We start from the raw sequence: 22,199 nt of genomic DNA on the forward strand, positions 1-22,199 counted from the left end.
ATGTACTCATCACTGCTCTTCTATTAGAATATCCACTAACCCGTTAGTCCAGTGCCTGAATCCTAAAATCAGGCAATACATTTTGAAACTGTTGTATTCAGACTAAAGAAGTCCCTTCTCTTAACTAAACCCAAGGAACTCTCTTTGCAAATTCTGCTGAACGATGCCTACTCTGGGGTAAAAATTAATTTTAGTCATCCTGATTTTCAAAATCATTTTAAGTACCAGTTCCCAATAGGGGGAGCCAACAGCTGTGCTAGGCCAGAATTGGCACCAGAGAATACACTAGTTTTGAAGGTTTTACTTCCCCTCTTTGGGCCTTGGTTTCCACATCTGTTTAAAAAAAGAGGAAGGGGGGGGCAGCTAGGTGGCGCAGTGGACAGAGCACCGGCCCTGGATTCAGGAGGACCTGAATTCAAGTCTGGCCTCAGACACTCAACACTTACTAGCTATGTGACCCTGGGCAAGTCACTTAACCCTCATTGCCCCCCAAAAACGGGGGGGGGGAGGAGAAAGAGGGTGGATTAGATGATCCCAAAGTTTGTGGCATTTCTAATATTACACAGAATCTTGATATTCTGTCTTTTTCACAATAGTTCACCTCATCCCAGCATTTTCTCCTATTACAGAGCTGTGTGCAACTCAATCACAGCCAATGGGTCCTTTGCAAAGGAAAGACACATGATTTATTAAGACAAGTTGTCATGAACAGCACTGATTAAGAAACAAAAAATTGAAAAGAAAAAACATTCTGAGCAATCCAAAGAAATGCCTACTTGATACCATGAACAAAAAAAGCTGGAAAAAGCCTGAGGTGTGGACTGGGGCCTTAGGTCCAGCTCTTGAGGAAGTTCTCCAATAGAAAGGCTTGCCTCTAGCCATCCAATGCTACAAGTACCAGCCTTTATGAGACCACTGACTTAGGAACCAAGTCTGTAGACCTGACCATTTTCATGAGTCCACCATTTGAATCTGGGAGCTTAACCAAAGGGAAGGAAAGTCAGATCTGCAACAAACTAGACAAATGGTCTGGCCACTTTCCAATTTAAACTTTTCATGGCTTGACTCATTGCTAACACAAGCCCCTCCTTCCAGCTTTCCCTGCATGGTCAAGAAGGCATGAGGACAGTACAGAGAGTGGTGGTAGGCTTCTGGGGTGATCAGGTCCCATCTTTGTTTCAGGATTATACATATAGCACAGTATAGGCCCGGAAAAGGCAAGAAGGGAATGTGTCTGAGCTTATCTGGGCAGTCTTGGCTGGACCCCTGAGCCAGAGCCCTTAGGCCATAAAAATATTGAGGTACAATCCTGGTACTGTAAGGTAAAACAGAGAATATTTTTTCAGCCCAGGGTCCTTAGAAGAGGAAAAAAAAAACAGCCAGAGAAGGGATCACCTACCCTAATACTCCATGAGAAAAGCTGGTAGACAGTCATAGAGGGTTGACTTGGAAAACATGACACAGCTTCCTTCCTCCTTCCTTTGAAGCTTTAGAGAAGATCATCCAGGAAGAAAATAAGTGAAAGAATACAGCAAGTGCTTCCTTGATCTCCTTCTGCCTCAGTAAATGGAAGGAAATCTTTAATTCCTCCCAGGTACCTCAAGTGTATGCCCTATCCCTTAAAATTCTCTAGGATAGTTGACAGAACCTTAAGCTGGGGGTGAGGGATGGAGAATATCTTCTACAAGCAGCTCTGCCCAAGCTGCCTCCTTACTGCCCTGGAGTACCACAGACTCCACAGCTCCAATCAGAAGTGAGAAATTAAAAGGAATCACCCGGGACACTAACTAAGCAAGTACCATGAGGTGGGGAGCCCAAAGGGAAGGAAATCATCTCTCTATTTTTTTTTCTCTCCCCCCTTTCAGAACCAAGCCTACAAAAGTGACAGAGATGGCCAGAAACTGTAGACTGCTGCAAAAATAAAATGGGGGAAGAGTAGTGCTGGGATCTCCAGGTAACTTTGACAAGTCATAAGGGCCATACATTCATTTCTACCACCAAACTTACCCATCTGTAATAAATAATGGAGTTTTAGTAAAGTCTCCCAAATACTGACAGTGCTAGAAGGGCAAGAGGAGGAGCCAGAAGCTTATAGAGAAGACCAAAGAAATGGAATGAGTACCCTGGCCTAACTGGAATCAGTAAAAGAATTTGTTTCCTTATCAGGAATATGGCAGAATTCAAGCTTGGGAAGCACCTAGGGCGGCACATGACACGGAGAAGGCCTGGAGAGTCAGACCCAAGACCCCAGTCCTGCTTGGATGGCATGAGAAAGGAGAAAGACCAAATAACATTTAGGGCCTTCTCTATGATACCTTCTTCTTTATACCTTCTCCTAATATTAGAATTCTAAATTCCAAAGAGAAATAACATGCTTTTGAACAAAGTTAGTCACATTCACCCACTGCTATATCAAGAGGAGAAGTGGCTTTCAAAGGGGCCAGGTTAGAGCCAGCTGGCCAGCAAACCCTTCTAGGATTGTCCTGCTTTGGTGTCTATGCCAATGGAGTGCTGGCTCGTGCCCTAAGCAAATGGACTTCCCTGTACTCCTCAGTATTAGCATCAGGAAGTGACTTTGGAGATAAGCCCCACTATAAATTACAATAAGTGCTTGTGTACCAACTGACCCTGGTGGGAACATCCTACTGATCCCGGTTTCCTCATTACCTGATACCTGTCCCCAAATCAGTAAAAGCTAATAATTCTAAGCCCTTTTCCTATTAAGAACTCTCATTTCCAGTTAAAACCTTGTCTCTGAACTGAAGAAACAAGATGCATTGCTTTCCATAGTCCCTGGGTCCCTGCCTCCCACCTCCAAGCCCTTTCCAGGCAAGTGGTACTTTTCTAGGGTTCTAAAGCCAAAGAGACTTAAGGGAAGAAAGGCAACAAAGGTTTTCTGGGTGGTATTAGGCTCAAAACACCCATAGGGCAAAACTTAGTGACTTTTGTTCTCCAATACAGACACCTTTAATTGGACAATGAGAAACACCGGGCCTGCCAAACTCAGAAAACACTGCGAGCTTGCTAAAACATGATGGACAGAGGTTTGAAGGTGAGGGACTCAGGGGTGGAAGAGACACCCAAGGTCCTGAACCTGTGCAGTCATGCAAGCAAAGTCTAAGCTCCCTAGTACTGGCACTGTCCTTGGCTCCCTGGAAATGGGGTCTTAGTGTCATCAGGTGATTCACCACCTGGGGATTCTAATTCAACTATTTCCTTTGATAAAATTGGTGGAGAAAATACCTCTGAAATAAGGCGAAATAGAACTGTAAAAGAGAGATGGAAGAAAGAAACATTGAGAGCAAAAAGAAACTCCTCATGATTGGCCTCTTGGTTCTTTCTAGTGTTGCTTTCTAGGGGGAGGAGCTTTCAAAGCTCCTGCTAGGAGGAGGAATGGAGGGTCTCTGAAAAATTTACTTACTCACCCATCCCCAAGAGGTGAGGCAGATTCAGAAGATGGAAAAGCAGTAGTTGTGATCCCCAGTAGCAGGACTGAGGGACAGGGAGGTAGAGACATAAAGGGACCCTTGTCAACCTCCAGGCAGCCCATTCACCCAACAGAATCCTCCCAAAGAAAGTGAGCCTGGCTGACTCCAATCCTGAAATGGCTTTGAGGAAACTGTTGATAGGATGTGGAGTGTGTGGTGGGGGTAGGAAGACTGAGAAGGGAATGAGAAACAATAGACAGATAATGAGGAGTCAAACTAGGAAAATAAAATACAATTATAAAAGAATGAAGCTGCTTCAGAGGTGCTGATTGGATCATGTGGATGAGTGACACCTGAAGCAGGGTATTCAATCAGCTTGAACTCTACTGCCCCAACAGCTCCAGGCAAAGCAGAGGCTTCTGGGAATTTCCAAGGGCTGACACAGACTTGGCTCTGACCACAGGGCCTCTCCTTAGGTAGTTGGAGTCCTCAGCCTCCCTGATACCGGCTTACTTCGAGTCCTGGAGCTCCTTGGCTTTCTGTAGGATATGGTGAACATCTGTGATGGGGTAATCCTGGAGAGGGATGAAAACAGAGGTTCGTATGTGGATGCATCCTTACCATCAGCAAAGAATTCAGGGCTGGAGGAAGCTGCTGCCAAGACAAGGAATGCTAAAAAGCCTTTTATTCTATGCAGCCCATAACTAAGAGCTCCACCTTCCTTAGGTAACTCATCTAACTGAATTTCCACACTAGATGGGCTTTGTTTGCACCTCCAATCCGCAGGTGGTGAAGCCATCAAGACTTTATGTTCCATCTGTAATGTGATTAAGCCTGACCATGGCCTCTTTTCCATCACTCAATCGGGTACTACTCTTTGCCTCTGGTTTCCACACTGTCTTTCTGTGGCTTCAAATGAGCCCTGTATATTTCATATATACATATATACACACACACATATATATATATGTACAGCATGTACAGTACACCAAATGATGTACTACAAGATAAAAAAAATAGGCCCCTCCTACAAAGAGGGTGGGGAGAGAGGGACCAGTGTATCTACTCAAGATCAAAAAGGTTAAAAAAAAAAGGTATGGGGAGAGGAGAGGAATACATGACCATACTCAACAAATGTAGAGATAGGATGTAACCCAAGTAAATGAGTGGGGCCCAGTTCTTACCATCTACCTTGGCCCTTTAACCTGCAGTCCCTGAACAATGTCATGGACCTGGTCACGTGACCTAAGGATCTCTGGGCCTTGTTCTTGAACCTTTAGGACTTTCAAATCTTTCTAGCCATCGGGTAGCTGAACCGTCTTTTTTGTGCTATTTCCCTGAATTAAAAGTAGGAGCTCCTTGAGAGCAGGGATTGCCTTGCCATTTCTATTTGTATTCCCAGGGATTGGCACACAGCCAAGTGATTAATGTTTCTGTATCCATTCAAACCTGAAGAAGTCCTCTCTGACCTCTCTCAGCCTCAGTTTCCTCATCTGTAAATTGGGGATAAGAATGGCACCCACCTACTAGGGTAGTTGTGAAGATCAAATGGAGCAAAAAAGCACTTTGCAAACTTTAAAGTGCTATATGAATAGTAGCCACTATTGTCCCCTCTGTCATCACTACTTTATCATTTATTTTTATATACTTTTTTTTTTGGTGGGGCAATGAGGGTTAAGTAATTTGCCCAGGGTCACATAGCTAGTAAGTGTTAAGTGTCTGAGGTTGAATTTGAACTCAGGTCCTCCTGAATCCAGGACTGGTGCTTTATCTACTGTGCCACCTAGCTGCCCCTTGTCATATTTTTTATCTCTCCTTATGTACTGGCTCATCTCCTACTACTTATGAACATGTCCATACTCCCCTATCCTGAAAAAACCCTCACTTGACCTTTTCCATCCCTGTTAACTATCATCCTCCATCTCTTCTGCCCTTTGTAGCTAAACTCCTCCAAAAGGCTTTTTACAATAGGTACCTCCACTCTCTCTCTCCTCTCACTCTCTTCTTTGTTTTGTTTTGTTTTTTGGTAGGGCAATGAGGGTTGTGACTTGCCCAGGGTCACACAGCTAGTAAAGTGTCAAGTGTCTGAAGCCAGGTTTGAACTGAGGTCCTCCTAAATCCAGGGCCAGCGCTTTATCCATTGGGTCACCTAGCTGCCCCCCTCTCTCTCTTCTTAATCCTATATAATCTAACTTTAGGGGAAGCTAGGTGACTTAAACTCATCATGTCCAAATCAACTCATAAGTGTCTGAGGCCAGATTTGAACTCAGGAAGACTCATCTTCCTGACCCCAGGCCCAGCACTCTATGTACTGCACCACCCAGCTGCTCTATGCTTGGTACATAGTAGGCACTTAATAAATGTTTATTGGGGAAGCTAGGTAGCACAGTGGATAGAGTACCAGCCCTGGAGTCAGGAGGACCTCAGATCAAATCCGGCCTCAGACACTTAACACTTACTAGCTGTGTGACCCTGGGCAAGTCACTTAACCCCAATTGCCTCACAAAACAAAACCAAACAAACAAACAAATAAATAAATAAATGTTTGATTGATTTTCTCCAGAAAGTAAGAGGGTCGAAAACAGTGGTCTAGAACTTAAGGGGATCAGAGTGGGGACAAATCCTAAGAAGAAATATGTATAGTAGCAACAGAATATGAAGGCAGACAATCTTGTTTCCAGGAGCAAATTAGGCATCATGGCAGCAAGTCTGAATCCATGAAAACCAGAGCCCTGCAAATGGTAAAAGACACCCAAAGGGGAAAAAATGTGCACAGTGCTAAATCAGAGCCCTATACTCCACTGTTAGTTAGCTGTGTAACCCTGGGTAAATCACACACCATCCCATTTACTTTCCTCTTATTCCTTTTGCCTTCACTTTTCTCCTCTGAATTCTACTCAATCAACATTTTCCACACAAGCCATATTAAATGGCACAGTGGCTAGAGACCTGGCCTTGGAGTCTTCAACACCTACTCCAAGTTCAAATCCTGCCTCAGATGGATTGCACCTGTGTAAACCTGACCAAGTAATGACACCTTTTCCGACAGCAGGCTCCTCAAACTGTAAAATGGGGGTAATAATAGCACTCACATCCCAAGATTGTTATGAGGAGCAAATGAGATAATATGTGTAAAGTGCTTTGAAAACCTTAAAATGGTATATAATTGCTAGCTATTATAAGGGCTGTCATTTATCTATCTCCAGGTCACTGTCCACTTCCCTTATTAGAAATTCTGAGCTGTGTGACCCTGGGCAAGTCACTTAACCTGAATTGCCTCACTAAAAAAATTATAAATAAATTAATTTTTTAAAAAAGAAAGAAAGAAAGAAATTTTGACATTTCCTTTCAGACTATAACTTCCTATCATTATGCCTCCCCTATGCTTCACCCCTCTTGGTCCTCATCCCTAGATTACTCCCACCATCCACCTCCTATACACTATCCACTAAATGCAATTGGAAGAAGTCTCACAACTCTTCTGACTACCATACATTAAAAATTCATGTTAGCCAATAACTTCAACTAGGCCCTCACTGCAGCAAGGTAGTCCTTTTATTCCCCTCAGCTGAGTCCCCATCTTGCTTCCCCACAGAAGCTATATCAAGCCTCTTTCCTTGTCAGGCCCTAACTCCTCCCTCCGTAGCAGGTGAGGACCTTGACTCTTATCTTACTGAGAAAACTGAGACCATTCAACATGAGCTCCCTCTTCTCCCATTCTCTTCATCTCAAGACCCCTTGACATCATCTCCCACTCTCCTTCTTGCCGACATTCTTGATCTTGCTCTTGATGCCATCCCTTCCCATCTTCTCCAGCAGATTATTACAACCTCAGTCATTCCCTTTTTCTCTCTCTCTTAAATCTTCAACCTTTCAGTCTTCATTCTTGGCCTTTCTGCTACATTTGACACTGTTGTCCATCCTCTCCTCCTGGATACTCTCCTCCTCTAGGTTTTTTAAAATTTTCCCTTCTCTTGGTTCTCTTCCTACATGTCTAGTTTCTCATTGTTTCTTTTGCTAGGTTATCATCCACAGTTGGCCCATTAAGTGTGGATGTTCCCAAAGGTTCTGTCTTAGGCCCACTTCTCGTCTCCTTTTTTTTTTTTTTTGCAGGGCAATGGGGGTTAAGTGACTTGCCCAGGGTCACACAGCCAGTAAGTGTCAAGTGTCTGAGGCTGGATTTGAACTCAGGAACTCCTGAATCCAGGGCTGGTGCTTTATCCACTGCACCACCTAGCCGCCCCCTTCTCTTCTCCTTCTAAATGCTATCTCAGTAATTTCATCAGCTCACATAGCTTGGACTATCTCTTCTCTCCATTCACACACAGCCCACCTTAGTTTAGGCCTGCATCACCTGCTGCCTAGGTTATTGAAATACCTTCCTCAATGGGCTCACTGCCTCCAGCCTCTCCCCACTCTGGTCCATCCTATACTCCTGCCACCAAAATAATTGTCCTTTAGCACAGATATGATCATGTGACTCTTCTACTCAGTCAGTTCCAGTGGCTCTGGGATAAAATACACTCTTCTGTTTAGTTTTTAAAGCTCTATGCATCCTGCTCTGTCTTTCCCACCTTGCTAGACATCACACCCTCTCATGCACTTTGGAACCCAGACACATTGGCCTCATCTGTTCTCATCATGACACTCCCTCTTCTCTCTCAGTATCTTTGCACTACTCACCTCATGCTCCTGAAATTTGTTTTTTCCTAACCTTCCCCTCACAGAGTCCCTTTCTTTAAGCTCAAGAGAGATCTTCTGCATGAGGCTTCTGCTAATCTGACCCTCCCCAAATGCTAGTACCCTCCCTCCCAAACTAGTATTTAGTGACTTAGTAAATATCCACTTAATTATCATGCTGTAAATATTTCACTATGTACCCATTGTTCCCCCCCCCCCGCCCCCATTTGAATATAAGCTCTTTGTGAGAAGGGATGGTTTCATTCTTTATACTTTGTACCCTAGTGCCTGGCACAGAGTAGGTGATTAATAAATGCCTGTTGATTAATTATCCCTTTCCCCCTACCCCCTTAGCTATGGTATCTCTGAAAGCAACTGTTCTCATCAAACTGCAAAGAGCAAAGGCTCTCTGGGCCCCCCAATCTCCCTGTCAGTAGTCTGCCTGTGAGGACTTCTCAGAAGGGATAGTTCAACAATAGCTGTTGGCCCTACCTTCTCAGCCTGGATTTTCCCAGGCCCTTACCTGAAGCAGCCTCATGTTCAAGGTGAAGTCCCCTCCCAATAACTGCTCCCGGATCAATCTAAAGAAAACAAGTCCCAACACAACTTGAACCTTCAAATTTCCACAGAGGGACCCACGAACTATAGACACCTATCCCTAAGAGGCCAAGACGTGGTTCATATGTCACTGAGAAAGGATCCTGCTTGACCAATAATCTCTTTCCTTCCACCACCAATGAGGAGTTTTGTGGAATGCTCTCCCAAACAATCCCAATATCAAATCAACAGACTGGCTTCTTGACCCAAAACCCCCACTCTGACCAAAAACGAGAGATCTTTATTCCTTCTTCTGGCATTCCTCCCAATCCCATTCCATGGCCTCCCCCAGATTGCTCAGCTGAGGGAGGACATTCTTGATTCACAGGAGACTCACACCAACATGGCACAGCAGACAAGGAGGAGGAAGTCAAATCGGTTGTCATCAGCGAAGAGGGTATCCCAGATTCGGATGACATCAGGAAGCAGGAACTCCTGGGACAGCAGCAGCGTCAGCCATCGGAAAGCAAAGAACTGGGGCTTGATGTTTTGCTCTTGCTATGAGTTAAGTGAAGGCAGTTTCAGGTTAGGAAGGCGATCTCTGGGCAACTGATTCTTCCAGTGTCCTTTTTTCCCAATCAAGGACTTGTTTTAACCAGATCTCAACTGAGTATCCATTTGCAAGTCATATTTTAAATGATCAGTTCTCTGACCATACCTCCTACCAGGACTGCTGCTGGGCTTGACATTCAGTCAGCCAGTCAACAAACTAAGTACCTAGTATGTGCCAGGCCCAATGCTAAACACTGGCAACACAAAGAAAGGCAAAAACATTCCTTACCCTCAAGGGGCTCACCCTGTACTGGGGAAGACATTGTGCAAGAAATTATGTACATACAAGATGGAAAGTGATTCCAGAGGAAAGGCATGGGAAGGTGGGTGAGGGGCCCTCCAGGGAGGGAGGTGAGCATAGATGGTAAAAAGAAAGAGGAGGGCAGCTAGGTGGTGCAGTGGATAAAGCACTGGCCCTGGATTCAGGAGGACCTGAGTTCAAATCTGGCCTCAGACACTTGACACTTACTAGATGTGTGACCCTGGGCAAGTCACTTAACCCCAATTGCTTCACCAAACAAAACAAAACAAAAAAAGAAAGAAAGAAAGAGGAGGAGGAGGAGGAAGAAGAAGATAAGGAGGAAGAGGAACAGAGGGATGAAACAAAGGCCTCCTGAAAAAAGTAGGATTTGAGCTGAGTTTTGAAGGAAGTCAGTGGGTAGAAATGAGGCAACAGAGTGCTCTGTGTAAAAAAATAACAAGAAAGCAATGTCACTAGATTATAGAATATTTAGAGGGGAATAAAGCGTAAGAAAGACTGGTAGGAAGAGAAAGTAGAAGAAACCTAGGAAAGAGCCAGCTTATGAAGCATCGAAAATGCCAAAGGATTTCATATTTATTCCTAGAGGCAATTGGGAAGCATTAGAGTTTATTGAGGATGGGGTAAAATGGTCAGACTTGCACTCTGGGAGACTTCCTTTGGCAGCTAAGAGAAGGATGAATTGGAGTTAGGGGAGACTTGATGTGGAAAAACGAACCCAAAACCCTACAATTCCAAGTTCCCCCTCAATCACCAGCTACATGTAGATCAACACTGATAATCACAGGGACAGGCTCAAACGCTGGACAGGCCCTGAGGGCCTTCCTCACCAGCTTCAAGTAGAGCTCCACATCCTTCTCCTTCAGGGTGGAGTACACCTTTTCCATCTTGTAGGTGATGCCGCACTGGGAGTCATCTAGGCTCTTGATGAAGTTGTCCCGGATCTCAGACATCAGGTTGGTGAAGCAGAAAAATGTGTCTGCCTCGGCATGCTCTGGAAGAGACCCGAGGGGCTGGGGCTGGGGGCTTCAACCGGCACAGAGAAAGAGCAAGGAAGCAGTTATACTTCTTCCCCCCCACACTCCTCCATTTGGGCTGGGGCACCCACCTACAATCCTTTCCTCTTCCTCGGCTATGCCGAGACAAGCCTTACCTGTCCTTGGGACCTCTGTGAAACCTTTCTTGGCCAGCCCAGATCACGGGGATCCTACACTCTTCTACATGCCTAGCCATGTCCTAAGGACATGCAAAGGAGATGACTGTGTACTGCCTAACATCTTTAACTGGTTCTTCTTGGTGTGTTTTTAAGACTACTATTCTTATTGACATTTTTCACATGTAGGTTTCTCTCTCCCTTAAACTTAGGTCCTTAAAGGTAGAGACTGTCTCTCTCTTTGCATACCTTATTTTACCTAGCTGGGACAACTATTGTAGTGTCCTAAGCACAGTAATAATAATAGTACCTTACATTAGTTTAGCACTTTGAGATTTTCAAAGCAATTTCATGAACAGGAAGTTCTTTGTACTACTCTTAGGGACTGATTGGTACTACATCTATTTGTCGAGTAAGCACCAACATGGATTATGCCTTATTTATACTTCCATCGCCCAGAGCAGACTTCTCATAAATGTTTGCTGAATGAATACATTTTATCTCTCTTGATCTTCACAATACTTCAATAGAGTCAGCACTGATTAGGCATCTGCCATGTACCATAGCCCTGGGAGGCAAATGGGGCAGGAATTGCTAAGAGTGCAAGAAAAAGAGCATTGGACCAGGGCTCTTGCCCCAACTCAGCCATTAATAATGAGCCACAGGACTGGAAAAAGGTCATTTCATCTCTTTGATCTTTAGCCTCTGATCAGCATAATAAGGGAGGTGAACCCAATGGTCTGAGATCCCTTCCAATAATAACTTTCTGACTCCTATTTGACAGGGGAAGAAACTGAGAAAGACAGCAGTTATAGCTGTTGGCAAAGACAGCATTAGAATTCAAGTTCTCTTGACCCCTAGGTCCAATGCTTTTTCTACTACACAATAATGCCTCCCCATGTTTCTTGATTTTTCACCTGATTTGATTTCCCCATTCCTCTGAGATAGCAGGGAAATTGAATAAGTGGGGTCCTAGAGGCGGAAGCAAGAACCTGGCGGTGATGGGTCATCCCTAAGTCTCTCACCTTTCCATTCACTATTGGGATCAGTGGCAAAGGTGTAGTAGAGAGGCCCCACGATTTCATTCATGCCCTGGACGTAAGCGATGCCTGGGTTCAGCTTGGCATAGATGAACAGAATTCGCTCCACCACTTCCCAATGGGCTTCACAACCATTGGGCAGCACTTCATACTCACTTAGTGAATTTGGGGCTGGGCTCTTATGAGGTGAGCTCATCTGTAAGGAAAGGAACTAAATATTAAAGAAAAGCCTCTAGCACCATAAGTCCTATTCTCAAGTTAAGGAAAAGACTGCTCTGTGTGTGTGTGTGTGTGTGTGTGTGTGTGCGTGTGTGTGTGTGTACGTGTGTACTGGAGGTATGTGTGATTTACAGCAGAGGTGTCAAACACACAGTCTGGAGGCCACATGAGGCTGGAGGCCACACTGCCTCATACATTTCAAACCAGATTAAAATATTATTGGCACTTATAACATGACTAATGCAGAAATATGTTTAATGTTATTATATATATATAAATATATATAAAACCTATATCGGATTACCTGCTGTCTAGGGGAGGGGGGAGGGAGGGAGAAAAAATCTGAAATTGGAAAGCTTGTATAAACAGAAGTTGAGAACTATCTTTACATGTAACAGGAAAAAAAATAAATAAAATACTTTATTAAAAAAATAAAAAATATTATTGGCAAATATTTGACAAAATAAATAAAAATACAATAAAGCATAGATATATTACATTTTAGAACTAAGCCAATATGCCCTTGCAAGGATCCTAATGTATGGATTAATGGCTCTGTAACTATTTGAGTATGACACCACTGCAAAGACTCTACATTGCATTGAGGGAAGCCAAGAAAAGTTTGCTGAAAGAGGCTAAGGGAAAAGTAATGCCCCAATCAAATATTCCCCTAGTATCTCTATTAATCCTGTGTCTCATAAGACTCAAAGGCTATGATGGAATAGAAGCTGAGTTGACACTAGTGGTAAGAAGGAATACCCCTCAGATAATTATCAAGAGATCTCTGAATTCAAAACCAACAATTCCCTTCCTGCCACCAGAAGACCAATAACCAAAGACAAAGGGTATTCAAAAGGTTAAGTTAACAAGGTTATTTCCTAGTATACACTCCCTTCAGTGAAATACTTTCCTGGGTCAAACAATATTTTACTTGACATCTATGGCATCCTTGTAATGGAGATCAGCTGGAACTTTCTAAGAATTGGCGTAAGTACATTGAAAATATCTACATGTTTCTTTTACTTACCAAATGCTCTTGTTCATATATGTGAATATCTATTAACTACCAATGATTGTCAAAATAAAGTTTTGTATGTTTGTATATATGTACATATGTATATATACACACATACACTAATTGCTGCTCTCCTAGACACATAGTTCCCAGAAAAGTGTGCCCTATAAAAAACAATTCCACACTAACTTATTGATGCTTATAAAGAGTGTTTTCCAAAAGGAAGTGTATTAAAAATGACACACATTGGGCAGCTAGGTAACGCAGTGGATAAACCACTGGCCCTGGATTCAGGAGGACTTATAGTTCAAATCCGGCCTCAGACACTTGACACTTACTAGCTGTGTGACCTTGGGCAAGTCACTTAACCCTCATTTCTGTGCCCCCCCCCCCGCCCCCCCTGCAAAAGACACACATAGATTTGGGAAAGAAGGCAGAAGCCCATTGTTACTTTAAAAAAAAATACAAGGGACAGCTAGGTAGCACAGTGGATAAAGCACCAGCCCTGGATCCAGGAGAACCTGAGTTTAAATCCAGTCTCAGACACTTGACACTATCTGTGTGACCCTGGGCAAATCACTTAACTCTCATTGCCCTGCCCCCCCCCCCAAAAAAAAAGACCAGCAAATCAAACTTAAGAACTCTATATTTTACCTAACTCTGAAGCTTGCTCCATGCTACAAAAAAGGTCTGAATGTGCTGGGGCATCATACAGAACAACTAGCACTAAGCAGTTACTTAAGCCCCTGCAAAACTCACTTCTCTTGTAATAGTAGCAGTTTCTCAAAAATATTCTATAAACTTACTTTGTGAACAGCCCTTATTAATGGTTAAGACAGCTCTGAAGCACTTGAGAACAATCACTAAGAGCAAGAGTGGACTAGCCCAAAGAAGCTGGAATGGCTACTGCCATCAGCAAAAGGAAGGGCTTTATGAGGATTCCCATCCCTCCCAAGCTGGCTCTCACATTGGTGACTCCGCTCCGGTTTTTTGCCACTGTTTGCGATTTCAGTGTAGTCTGCTCCACCCGCTTACGGAGGGTTTCAAATTCATTCTGAGGGTCCAGAATTAGGAGGCAAGGGTAATCTGTGGGCCTCTGGAAAAAGGATATGTCTGGGCACAGCCTCCTAAAGCAGGGGAGAAGAAGACAGGAACACCGATAAAGCTTTGTCCGACAGATGAAACTGAGATAATGAAAAAGATCTGACTCCAACCCAGGGCTGCCGAGTCCTGGCACCACAGGCAGTGCATCTCCAGGACCCCTCTTCTCCAGCTCTGTCACCAAAAATCTGGTTTTCAGTTTCCTGACTAGAACTCCACAAACTGCACTTCAGGCCTCCTTACCACAGGCCTGTGGGGAAAGAGGGAAAGAAAACAGCCACAGGGCAAAACAACTGCAAAGAACTCCCAAGTGACCTCAGTACCTTGGGCTGGTCTCCTCCCACTTCCCCAGCTCGGGCTGTTCCACACTCACCGGACATCTTTGTCTATTTGCAGTAACACCTCATTGTCCTTGAAGTAGGTGTTCCACCGACTATCAGGGTTCGGATTGAGGGGCTGAGTGGAGAGAAGAGGTAGGATCAGCAGCCTTATCTCAAGCAAGAACAGTCCAGAACCAAGGACATTTGTTAAACTCAGTTCTTAGGACTGTAAAGGGATCCTGCCTCCCTGACAAGGCAGGGAAAGACAATTATGGCTAGACTTGTCATCTATAGCCCTGAATGTGGTCAGCCTTGATAAATCCAATGTTAGCTATGCAGATGGAACAAAAGGGTATTATGACCACTACAACCAACAGGATAGGAGATTAATCCAAACTCCTTAGTTTAGCATTCAAGGCTCTCTACAATTTGGTCAAAGGCTATTTTTCTACCCACCCTCAGCCTCAGCCAGACTTTTATCATTTTCTTCCAAACATACTATAAGTACTCCCCCTTGGAATGCTTTCTTTTCTTTGACTAATTCCTTCAAGGCCCAGCTCAAAAAGTTCCCTTTTTTTATCCAATGGTGAGTCCTTCCTCTTTGAGTTTGCAAGGTATAGTTAAGCTCTTATTTTGGACTTCACCAGCAATATAAAGAAGGTGTTGTCTTGTTTGCTTCAGCTAGACTATAAACTGTAGCTTTTATTTTTTTTTTGCATCCCCTATAGTAACTAACAATCTTTGGCATGTAGAGATGCTCAGTGAATTGCTCAGTTTGCTTGATGCCTCACCTAGCCTGAAAGAGCAGGTCATTCCATCTTTCCCTTCTCTAAATTTGAAGAAAGGGCAAGAGATGAGTGTGTCCTGATTTAGCATGGTTCTGAAAGGGTAGTGGGACAAATAGCTGCCCTCAGAAGCCAGTCAGTTAAAGGCAATGTTTGACCATCACAGGGTGGAATGGGGAGGCAAGGAGAGCAAGGGAATGAAGCAAAACCACACCCTTCCTCCTTTTCTTTTTTTTTTTTGTGGGGCAATGAGGGTCAAGTGACTTGCCTAGGGTCACACAGCTAGCAAGTGTCAAGTGTCTGAGGCCGGGTTTGAACTCAGGTATTTCTGAATCCAGGGCCGGTGCTTAATCCAGGAAGGTAGTGGGGAAGAGGGATAAAGAAGGGCATAAGGGATTTCTGAAACCAGGGAGGAATCCCTCTTGGCTATAAGTGCCTGCCACCCATAACATGCACCTCTTCAATTTCTTTAATTAAATCAGCAGTTGACCCTTGGCACTCACATGGTCTTCAAAGGTGACATCCTCTCTAGATACACCCAGGTTAGCTTTGGCTATGCCAGGCTGAATGATCATTTCTCTCAGGAACTGGGAATATAGCTCCCTGTCAAGAAGAGAAGGAGATAGATGAGCAGTACAGAGAAAAGGGCTGGCTCTCTTTTTACACACACACACACACACACACACACACACACACACACACACACACACACACACACCTTACCCAGAGCTCTAGATCAATTCAGCATAAAGAGAATGTGTCTGGCTTCCTTTATCTGAGACCAACTCACTTCTCCTGGGAAAAAAAAACCCCTGTAATTGCACTGAGGATAAATCATTCCCCTGGGAAGCTCACCTCTGCTTGGCCAGGATGGAGGTCCATGAGGCCTTCTCCAAGGGGAGGTAGTTCAAAAGAATCTGCACAAAGGGAAAAGATTGAAGTTCTGATATTCTGCACTGACGGCAGCCTTAGGGAAGAAATGCAGAGAGATTTCTGATAGGAACAAATTCAAAGATTATATCTTTAGGAAAGTGGGGATGAGATCAACCTTTACTCTTAGTGGATACCCTCCTCCTTCCATACCCACAAAGTCATCCCTTTTCCTTGCTCTTCTCCTACTTATGTCTTCTAAACTATAGCATGAGCCCTTATTTAGAGGAACCTCTATTGGGCAACTGAGAAGCTAGGAGACAGAAAGTCTGGCTTTTCCTCCTGGCATGGGTCAGAGCCATTAGACGAATCCATGACTTTTTAAACCCCATGCATATCACCTCCCCACATCCCATAGGTGAGGGCTTTTAAGGCTCAAGGACATTTGAAGGTTCTCTGCTTGAAGAAGAGAGTTAAATTAGGCTTGGGGTTATTTTCTGATTGCCTAAAAGGGATCACCTGGTCTAGGAAGTATCAAGGAAACCTTTACTTTGTGACCTTTTATGAACAAGGCTGGCGTAAGAGGGCAGAGAACTGGCCCCCAAAGGGCTCCTGCAGAGTATCAAAGAGGAATAGAAAACCAGTAACCACCAGCAAAAGCTTCCCAGCCAGTACTAGAGAGCTAGAGGAGGGCTACCCCATGCAGAAGCTCATGTACTCACAAGGGGAGCTAAAGCCAAGCCCCCAGGAACACCCACCTTCCAGCAAAGGCAGCGCAGTCCACCCTCACAAGGGATCCCTGTAGAACACATCAGGCAAAGGTCACTCACTTGGGACAGGGCCTTGAGGACACTGATTGCGCATAGGGGACTAGATTTAAACTCATAGTGGTGGTAGTGAGGGCATGAGACATAATGCCTTATGGATCAGGGACAGGATCCTGCATGCACACCAGAAGCAGCTAGGAGTCCCTGCTTCCAGGAAGGTGTTTCCCTGTACCTTAGCAAAGCCAGGCAGTGACCTCATTTACTCCAGTGGTAAAGAAAGATTTGATCCAGCACAGCGCTCAGGGAAAAAAAGACATTCTTGTTCAACATCACAAACAGATCAATGAACTTTCTGAATCTTCAATTTTCTTCTCTGAGGATTAGTCCTGAACTCCAATGGCACATGCCTATCTGGATGTTTTATACATTTCAAATGACTATATATCTCATGGGAAAGTCAATATATCCTCTGACAGCATAAAATTCACCCAAAACATCAGAGTCTGTAGCTCAATCAAGGCATTCTCTCTAAAATCCCTAGAAATTCAATATCCACATGCTTTAGCTTAACTTTTGTACACAGGAAAACAAACTTCTATCTTGATTCTGAAGGATTTGGAAATCCTTCAGATTTTACAGATGCATTAATATATAAGGAAACTCAAACTTTAAATTAATTCCCCAACATCTCAATTTAATTTGAGGGAAGAAAAGAGCCCTTAATCTGTATACATTAAAAAGGTAAGAGGTAGCATAGCTTAGAGCAGAGGTATCAAACACATGTGACCTGCAACACGCCTGAATGTTTCATGAACCAGATTAAAATGTAATTGAGAAATATTAAACAAAATAATTAAAAATACCCCAAATAGATGGCATCAATATGCATCTACAGGAATCCTTATGCATGGTCTAGTGGCCCTGTTTCTATTTGAGTCTGACACCAATGGCTTAGATGATAGAGTGATGGACTTGGAGAAGACCTGGGCTCAGATCCCACCTCAGGTAGCTACTAGTTTCAATGGCAAATCATTCTAACTCTCTGGGATTTGGCTATCTCATCTGGTCAATGGAGGTAGTAATAGGAGCACCTATCTCATAGGGCAGTTGTGGGGAATCAAATGAGATGACATTTGTAAATCACTGCACAAACCTTAAAGTACTACATAAATGGGCTATTGTACTGTTATTATTAAGAAAGGAAACAAGTATTTATTAAGCACCTACTATATGCCAGCACTGTGTTAAGTACTTTATATATATGATCTCATTTGCTCTTCACAACGACCCTGGGAGGTATGTGATTTGCTCAGGGTCACACAGCTAGTAAGTGTCTGAGGCTAGATTTTTTTTTTTTTTTTGCGGGGCAATGGGGGTTAAGTGACTTGCCCAGGGTCACACAGCTAGTAAGTGTCAAGTGTCTGAGGCTGGATTTGAACTCGGGTACTCCTGAATCCAGGGCCAGCGTCTTAACCACTGCGCCATCTAGCTGCCCCCGTGAGGCTAGATTTTAACTGACTCCAGGCCCAGGGCTCCACTTCTTCACTATTTAGTTGTCCATTATTATTTTTAAAATTTAAAATTTTAATTTTTAATTATTTTTGGCGGGACAATGAGGGTTAAGCGACTTGCCCAGGGTCACACAGCTAGTAAGGGTCAAGTGTCTGAGGTCGGATTTGAACTCAGGTCCTCCTGAATCCAGGGCTGCAGCTCTATCCACTACTCCACCTAGCTGCCCCCCCCATTATTATTTGAAAAAGAACAAATTTCAGGGGGATGAGACACGATAAAGAACCATTTATATCACTAATGATATTTTTTAAAAGTCAGGCAAAGAACAGATATCTCTTCTCTGAGTGTGCATAATGCCAGTTAAAACCAAGTTAAACATTGATATAATCAGTGTTTCTTGGCTGGAATTTCACCACTAACCAAAGTTCAATATAGTCTTGTTCAGTCTGGGAGTCAATCTTATGATTCTAAGGTATGAGGAAAAATAGAAGTGATTCTAGGACTAACCAGATTAAGCCATTTAGGAAGTCCACTACATAGCTCCTAGAACTAGGGTAGACTTCTTTAAACCTAAAAAGTCCCCCACAACAGCATGATTCCTGGATAGGACAGCTCCCAGCTGAAAATGCTGTGAAAGGTTCAGCAACTCTAAAAATGAAAAAAATCCTGGAAGGGACCTTTCAATTCTGCTGACAGTGGTAACCTCTGTCATCATCAGGCATGGGTCTAAAAGCCCAAGTTCATCATAGTCAATGGCTACTCAGTTGAAAGGACACTGGCAAATAGTTCTGGAGACTATTTCTAAAACTACCAGGTTTTAGAACTATCAGGCCAGGTTTGGGAATGAGGCCCCTGTTCCTGCCTCTCTATTCCTAGAGAGTTCCCAAGGAAGTAAAATTGCCTTACCACTGAAACTGAGTTCTCGAAGCTTCCCCAGGGCAATTTTGGGCTCCCTCAGGACGTCCTGGAAATCTGCAATTCTAAAAGAAAAGAATGCTACTTTCAAAAGACCCATAAGTACCCTAGCTCTCCAGGGTAGGGACTTGTCTCCAGACTTCTTCATCCCTAAGCTCATTCTTTTGACACTTGTACTTATTTTCTTTCACAGAAACATACTCCTGACAACTGCTGCAATTTTTTCCCCAAGGAAACTTTTGGGAACTACTTATTAAATATACTAACAATTTTCAAAACCCTTACTTTCCTTTAAATTAATCCAAAATAAAAGAATATCAGAGCTAAGGACCTCCCAGATCATCTAGTCCGACCTTCTCATTATATACAGAAGGAAAATGACATCCAAAAAGGGGAAATGATTTTGCCCAAAATCACATACTGTTAGTTAGAAGATGGTCTAGGACTTGGGGGCCCTGATTTCCAGGCCTGTGCTCTTTCTACTCTACTACGATGCCTCCCCTAAGACCCGGGCCAAGTCCCTAAGACTTGTACCCATAACCTTTGTGACTTATGGCAACTCTTTAACTCAAATTTATTTTTGCAATCTAGTTGCATCACATGACAAGACAGGAAAAACCAATAATAAATTTGAGGCATTTATCACTTCTGAAGGTGAGGATGGGAACCAAGACATATGGCTTCTCCTTTCTTGCAAAGACCTAGGACCATAGCTTTGGGATCTCTCAAGTTCTGAGATAATAGTAAAAAGCACTTCTAACTTGACAAAGACTTCCCTGGAATACAGGTGTTCCCCTCCAAAGCTACTCCAAAGGAAAGTGGCTTCCCTCCAAAAGAGAAATTTGGAAAGACCGGTCTCCCTTCTGCCCCTTACTCTACTATGACTAAAGAGGCTATTGATCAGAAAGCAGGAAATACCCAAGAAGTGGGACTTAGAGAACTAGGGAAAGAGAAGGAGACGATATAGGGGAAAGATTCCTCAGAAAAGGAATTCCTGGAAGGAGACAATGAAAAGTAATGACAATATGCAGAAGGAGCTGGATAAAAACGAGGGGCGGGGGAGCGTAGCTAAAAGAGAGTGAGGATTCTCTACCAGAGGAATGGATGGGGATGAATAAGAGGGAATCAGAGAAGGGAAATGGGAGCACGAAGCAAGGAAGATGGGGAGGGGAAGGGAAAAGAAATGACAGCAAAAGGAGTTGGGATGGAGAGCATGGGAGGAAGAAAAGGAATAGAGGACAAAAGAAGGAAAACAGAGAGGGATGGAGAATGGGTAGATATGGAGGAAGAGGAGGGAAGGAAGGGGCACAAGAGTGCGGCAGGGGCAGGAGGGACAGAACAGAGACAGGGAGGGATGAGGGACAACACTGGGGCCTGGAGGAAGAAGGGAGAGGAGGAGGAAGCAGAGGGCAGGGCAAGGAGAAGGGGACAGGGCACCAGAGGAGGCTCCAAGAGGGAGCAAAGCACAGGACTTGTGGGGAACAGGCGGGGGGGGGGGGTGCGGGATAAAGGAGGCCCTGGAAGAGGGTCTCCTGATCACATCCGCACAGTAGGACGCAGAATTGGGGGGGGGCATGTTATGGGATGAATGAGGGCGCAGCAGCTGGCCCGGCCCCCGCGCTGTCTTCAGTTCGACCCCTCAACCCCCCCGGGGCCCAGCACAGCTCACCGGCTCTGGTGCCGACTCGACATGTTGTTGACTTCCGGATTCGCCCCCCCCACCCCGGCCAGCAGCGGAAGCCACGGAGCGCAGAAAAAAAGCCTCCGGACGGAAGCGCAAACCGTGCACGTCCGTTCCGCTCCGCCACCCTCCCGTCTTCCTCCCCTCCCCCCCGCACCCTCCCCACCTCAGTTTGGAGCCCGTAGTCTCCCAGACTCTGGACCCCCGGCCATCCCGCAAGGTCCGCACCCTCAGGGCTTCACCCCCCCAACCCATTCGCCCTGGGGCGGAGCCAGTTCCCCTTGGGTCCGCTCCTTTCTCCTACCTGGCGGGCATCCTTTGTCCAGCGCCCCAAGGAGCCTCGGAGCCTTGACCCCTTGTCCTGTCCGAGCCGCCGCCTTGCTGTGGGCTCCCCTAGCGTCCCCTGGGAAACATTCGAGACCCCAAAGGTCCGAGATGGCTAGGACCTAAGCGGTCTGCTAAAAGGGGTCTGCCTTCAGTAGGTACCTGACAAACGTTTGTTGAACGCAGGAAGGAATGAATGAATGGTTATTGGATCTGGGCCAGAAACTGGGGCTCAGAAAAGGAAAGTGACTCGCCAAAGGACTCGCTGCAAATCCTTGGCAAAGCAAGTCTGGAGAGGCCAGGATCCCCCACAGAGAGGTGGGCTCTTTCCACTCAGGTTCACAAAGGAAGGCTTCCACTTAGCATTGTTCACTTTAACCACCACCATCGTTAAATACTGGTTGCGTGTGCGCGGAGGACTGAGGGCAGAAGGAAATGCTGGATTTGGAGTCAGAGCACGCCAGTCCTGGTTCTGATACCTTGGCCAAGTCACTTAAACTGTCGTGGGGAAAGAAGGGAGCTGGACAGGAAAATCTCTACGGTTCGCTCCTTACAGCTCTAAATCTATGGGTGTGAATCCTGCCTCTGCCATTTACAGCCTCTCTTCCAGCTCCAAATCCAGTTCGGTTTTCCATTTCACCACACTTCCCAACTCCCTCATTTTTCAGGCTAGGAAACTGAAACCCAGAGAGGGGAAAGGTCAAGGGAAGAAGGTTCCCCGAGGGATCCAAATTCATCTTAGTGATGCTTGGACAGAAGAATCGAGAGACTTTTGAGAACACTTCCCGGGTTAGGCAGCTAGGTGGCACAGTGGCTAGAGCTACTGGATCTAAAGTCAAGATAGACCTAAGTTCAAATCCAATTTAGATTCCACCCGTGCAACCTTCGGCTAGGTCTTTTAACCCCTGACTGCCTCAGTTTCCTCATCTGTAAAATGGAGATAATAAAACACCTACGTCCCAGAGTTGTTGTGTGGAGAAA

At 44.7% G+C, this 22,199-nt stretch overlaps 1 protein-coding gene across 4 annotated transcripts; it reads right to left on the reverse strand.

Annotated features, from left to right (window-relative positions):
* Positions 1 to 674: 674 nt before the first annotated feature.
* TBC1D13 (TBC1 domain family member 13) lies at positions 675 to 22,102 on the reverse strand. 4 transcript variants are annotated; one of them, XM_043984624.1, is made up of 12 exons: positions 21,199 to 22,102; positions 19,205 to 19,278; positions 16,778 to 16,818; positions 16,005 to 16,066; positions 15,653 to 15,752; positions 14,418 to 14,500; positions 13,911 to 14,070; positions 11,695 to 11,905; positions 10,347 to 10,510; positions 9,043 to 9,203; positions 8,632 to 8,689; positions 675 to 4,003 (listed from the first exon to the last, which is right to left on the reverse strand). In XM_043984624.1, exons 1-12 carry the CDS (start codon positions 21,207 to 21,209, stop codon positions 3,938 to 3,940), a joined length of 1,191 nt encoding a protein of 396 aa, XP_043840559.1. In that variant the 5' UTR covers positions 21,210 to 22,102; the 3' UTR covers positions 675 to 3,937. The 4 variants fall into 4 exon arrangements, with proteins under 4 accessions (XP_043840559.1, XP_043840558.1, XP_043840560.1 ...); XM_043984623.1 differs by lacking the exon at positions 21,199 to 22,102 and adding an exon at positions 20,883 to 20,943; XM_043984625.1 differs by lacking the exons at positions 16,778 to 16,818; positions 21,199 to 22,102 and adding an exon at positions 20,883 to 20,897.
* Positions 22,103 to 22,199: the final 97 nt, after the last annotated feature.

Source organism: Dromiciops gliroides, chromosome 2 (assembly GCF_019393635.1).
Source record: "Dromiciops gliroides isolate mDroGli1 chromosome 2, mDroGli1.pri, whole genome shotgun sequence".
NCBI classification, from domain to species: Eukaryota; Metazoa; Chordata; class Mammalia; order Microbiotheria; family Microbiotheriidae; genus Dromiciops; species Dromiciops gliroides.

What these genes read in the sequence shown, in the direction of transcription:
- TBC1D13 (XM_043984623.1), bottom strand. Translation starts at nt 20,905, where the DNA reads ATGTCGAGTCGGCACCAGAGCCG. An exon ending in ATGTCACCTTTGAAGACCAT is followed by an intron (nt 14,501 to 15,652) that starts GTGAGTGCCAAG and finishes CTCTCCACTCAG; the next exon opens with CCCCTCAATCCGAACCCTGA. An exon ending in ACCGGAGCGGAGTCACCAAT is followed by an intron (nt 11,906 to 13,910) that starts GTGAGAGCCAGC and finishes CTTTCCTTACAG; the next exon opens with ATGAGCTCACCTCATAAGAG.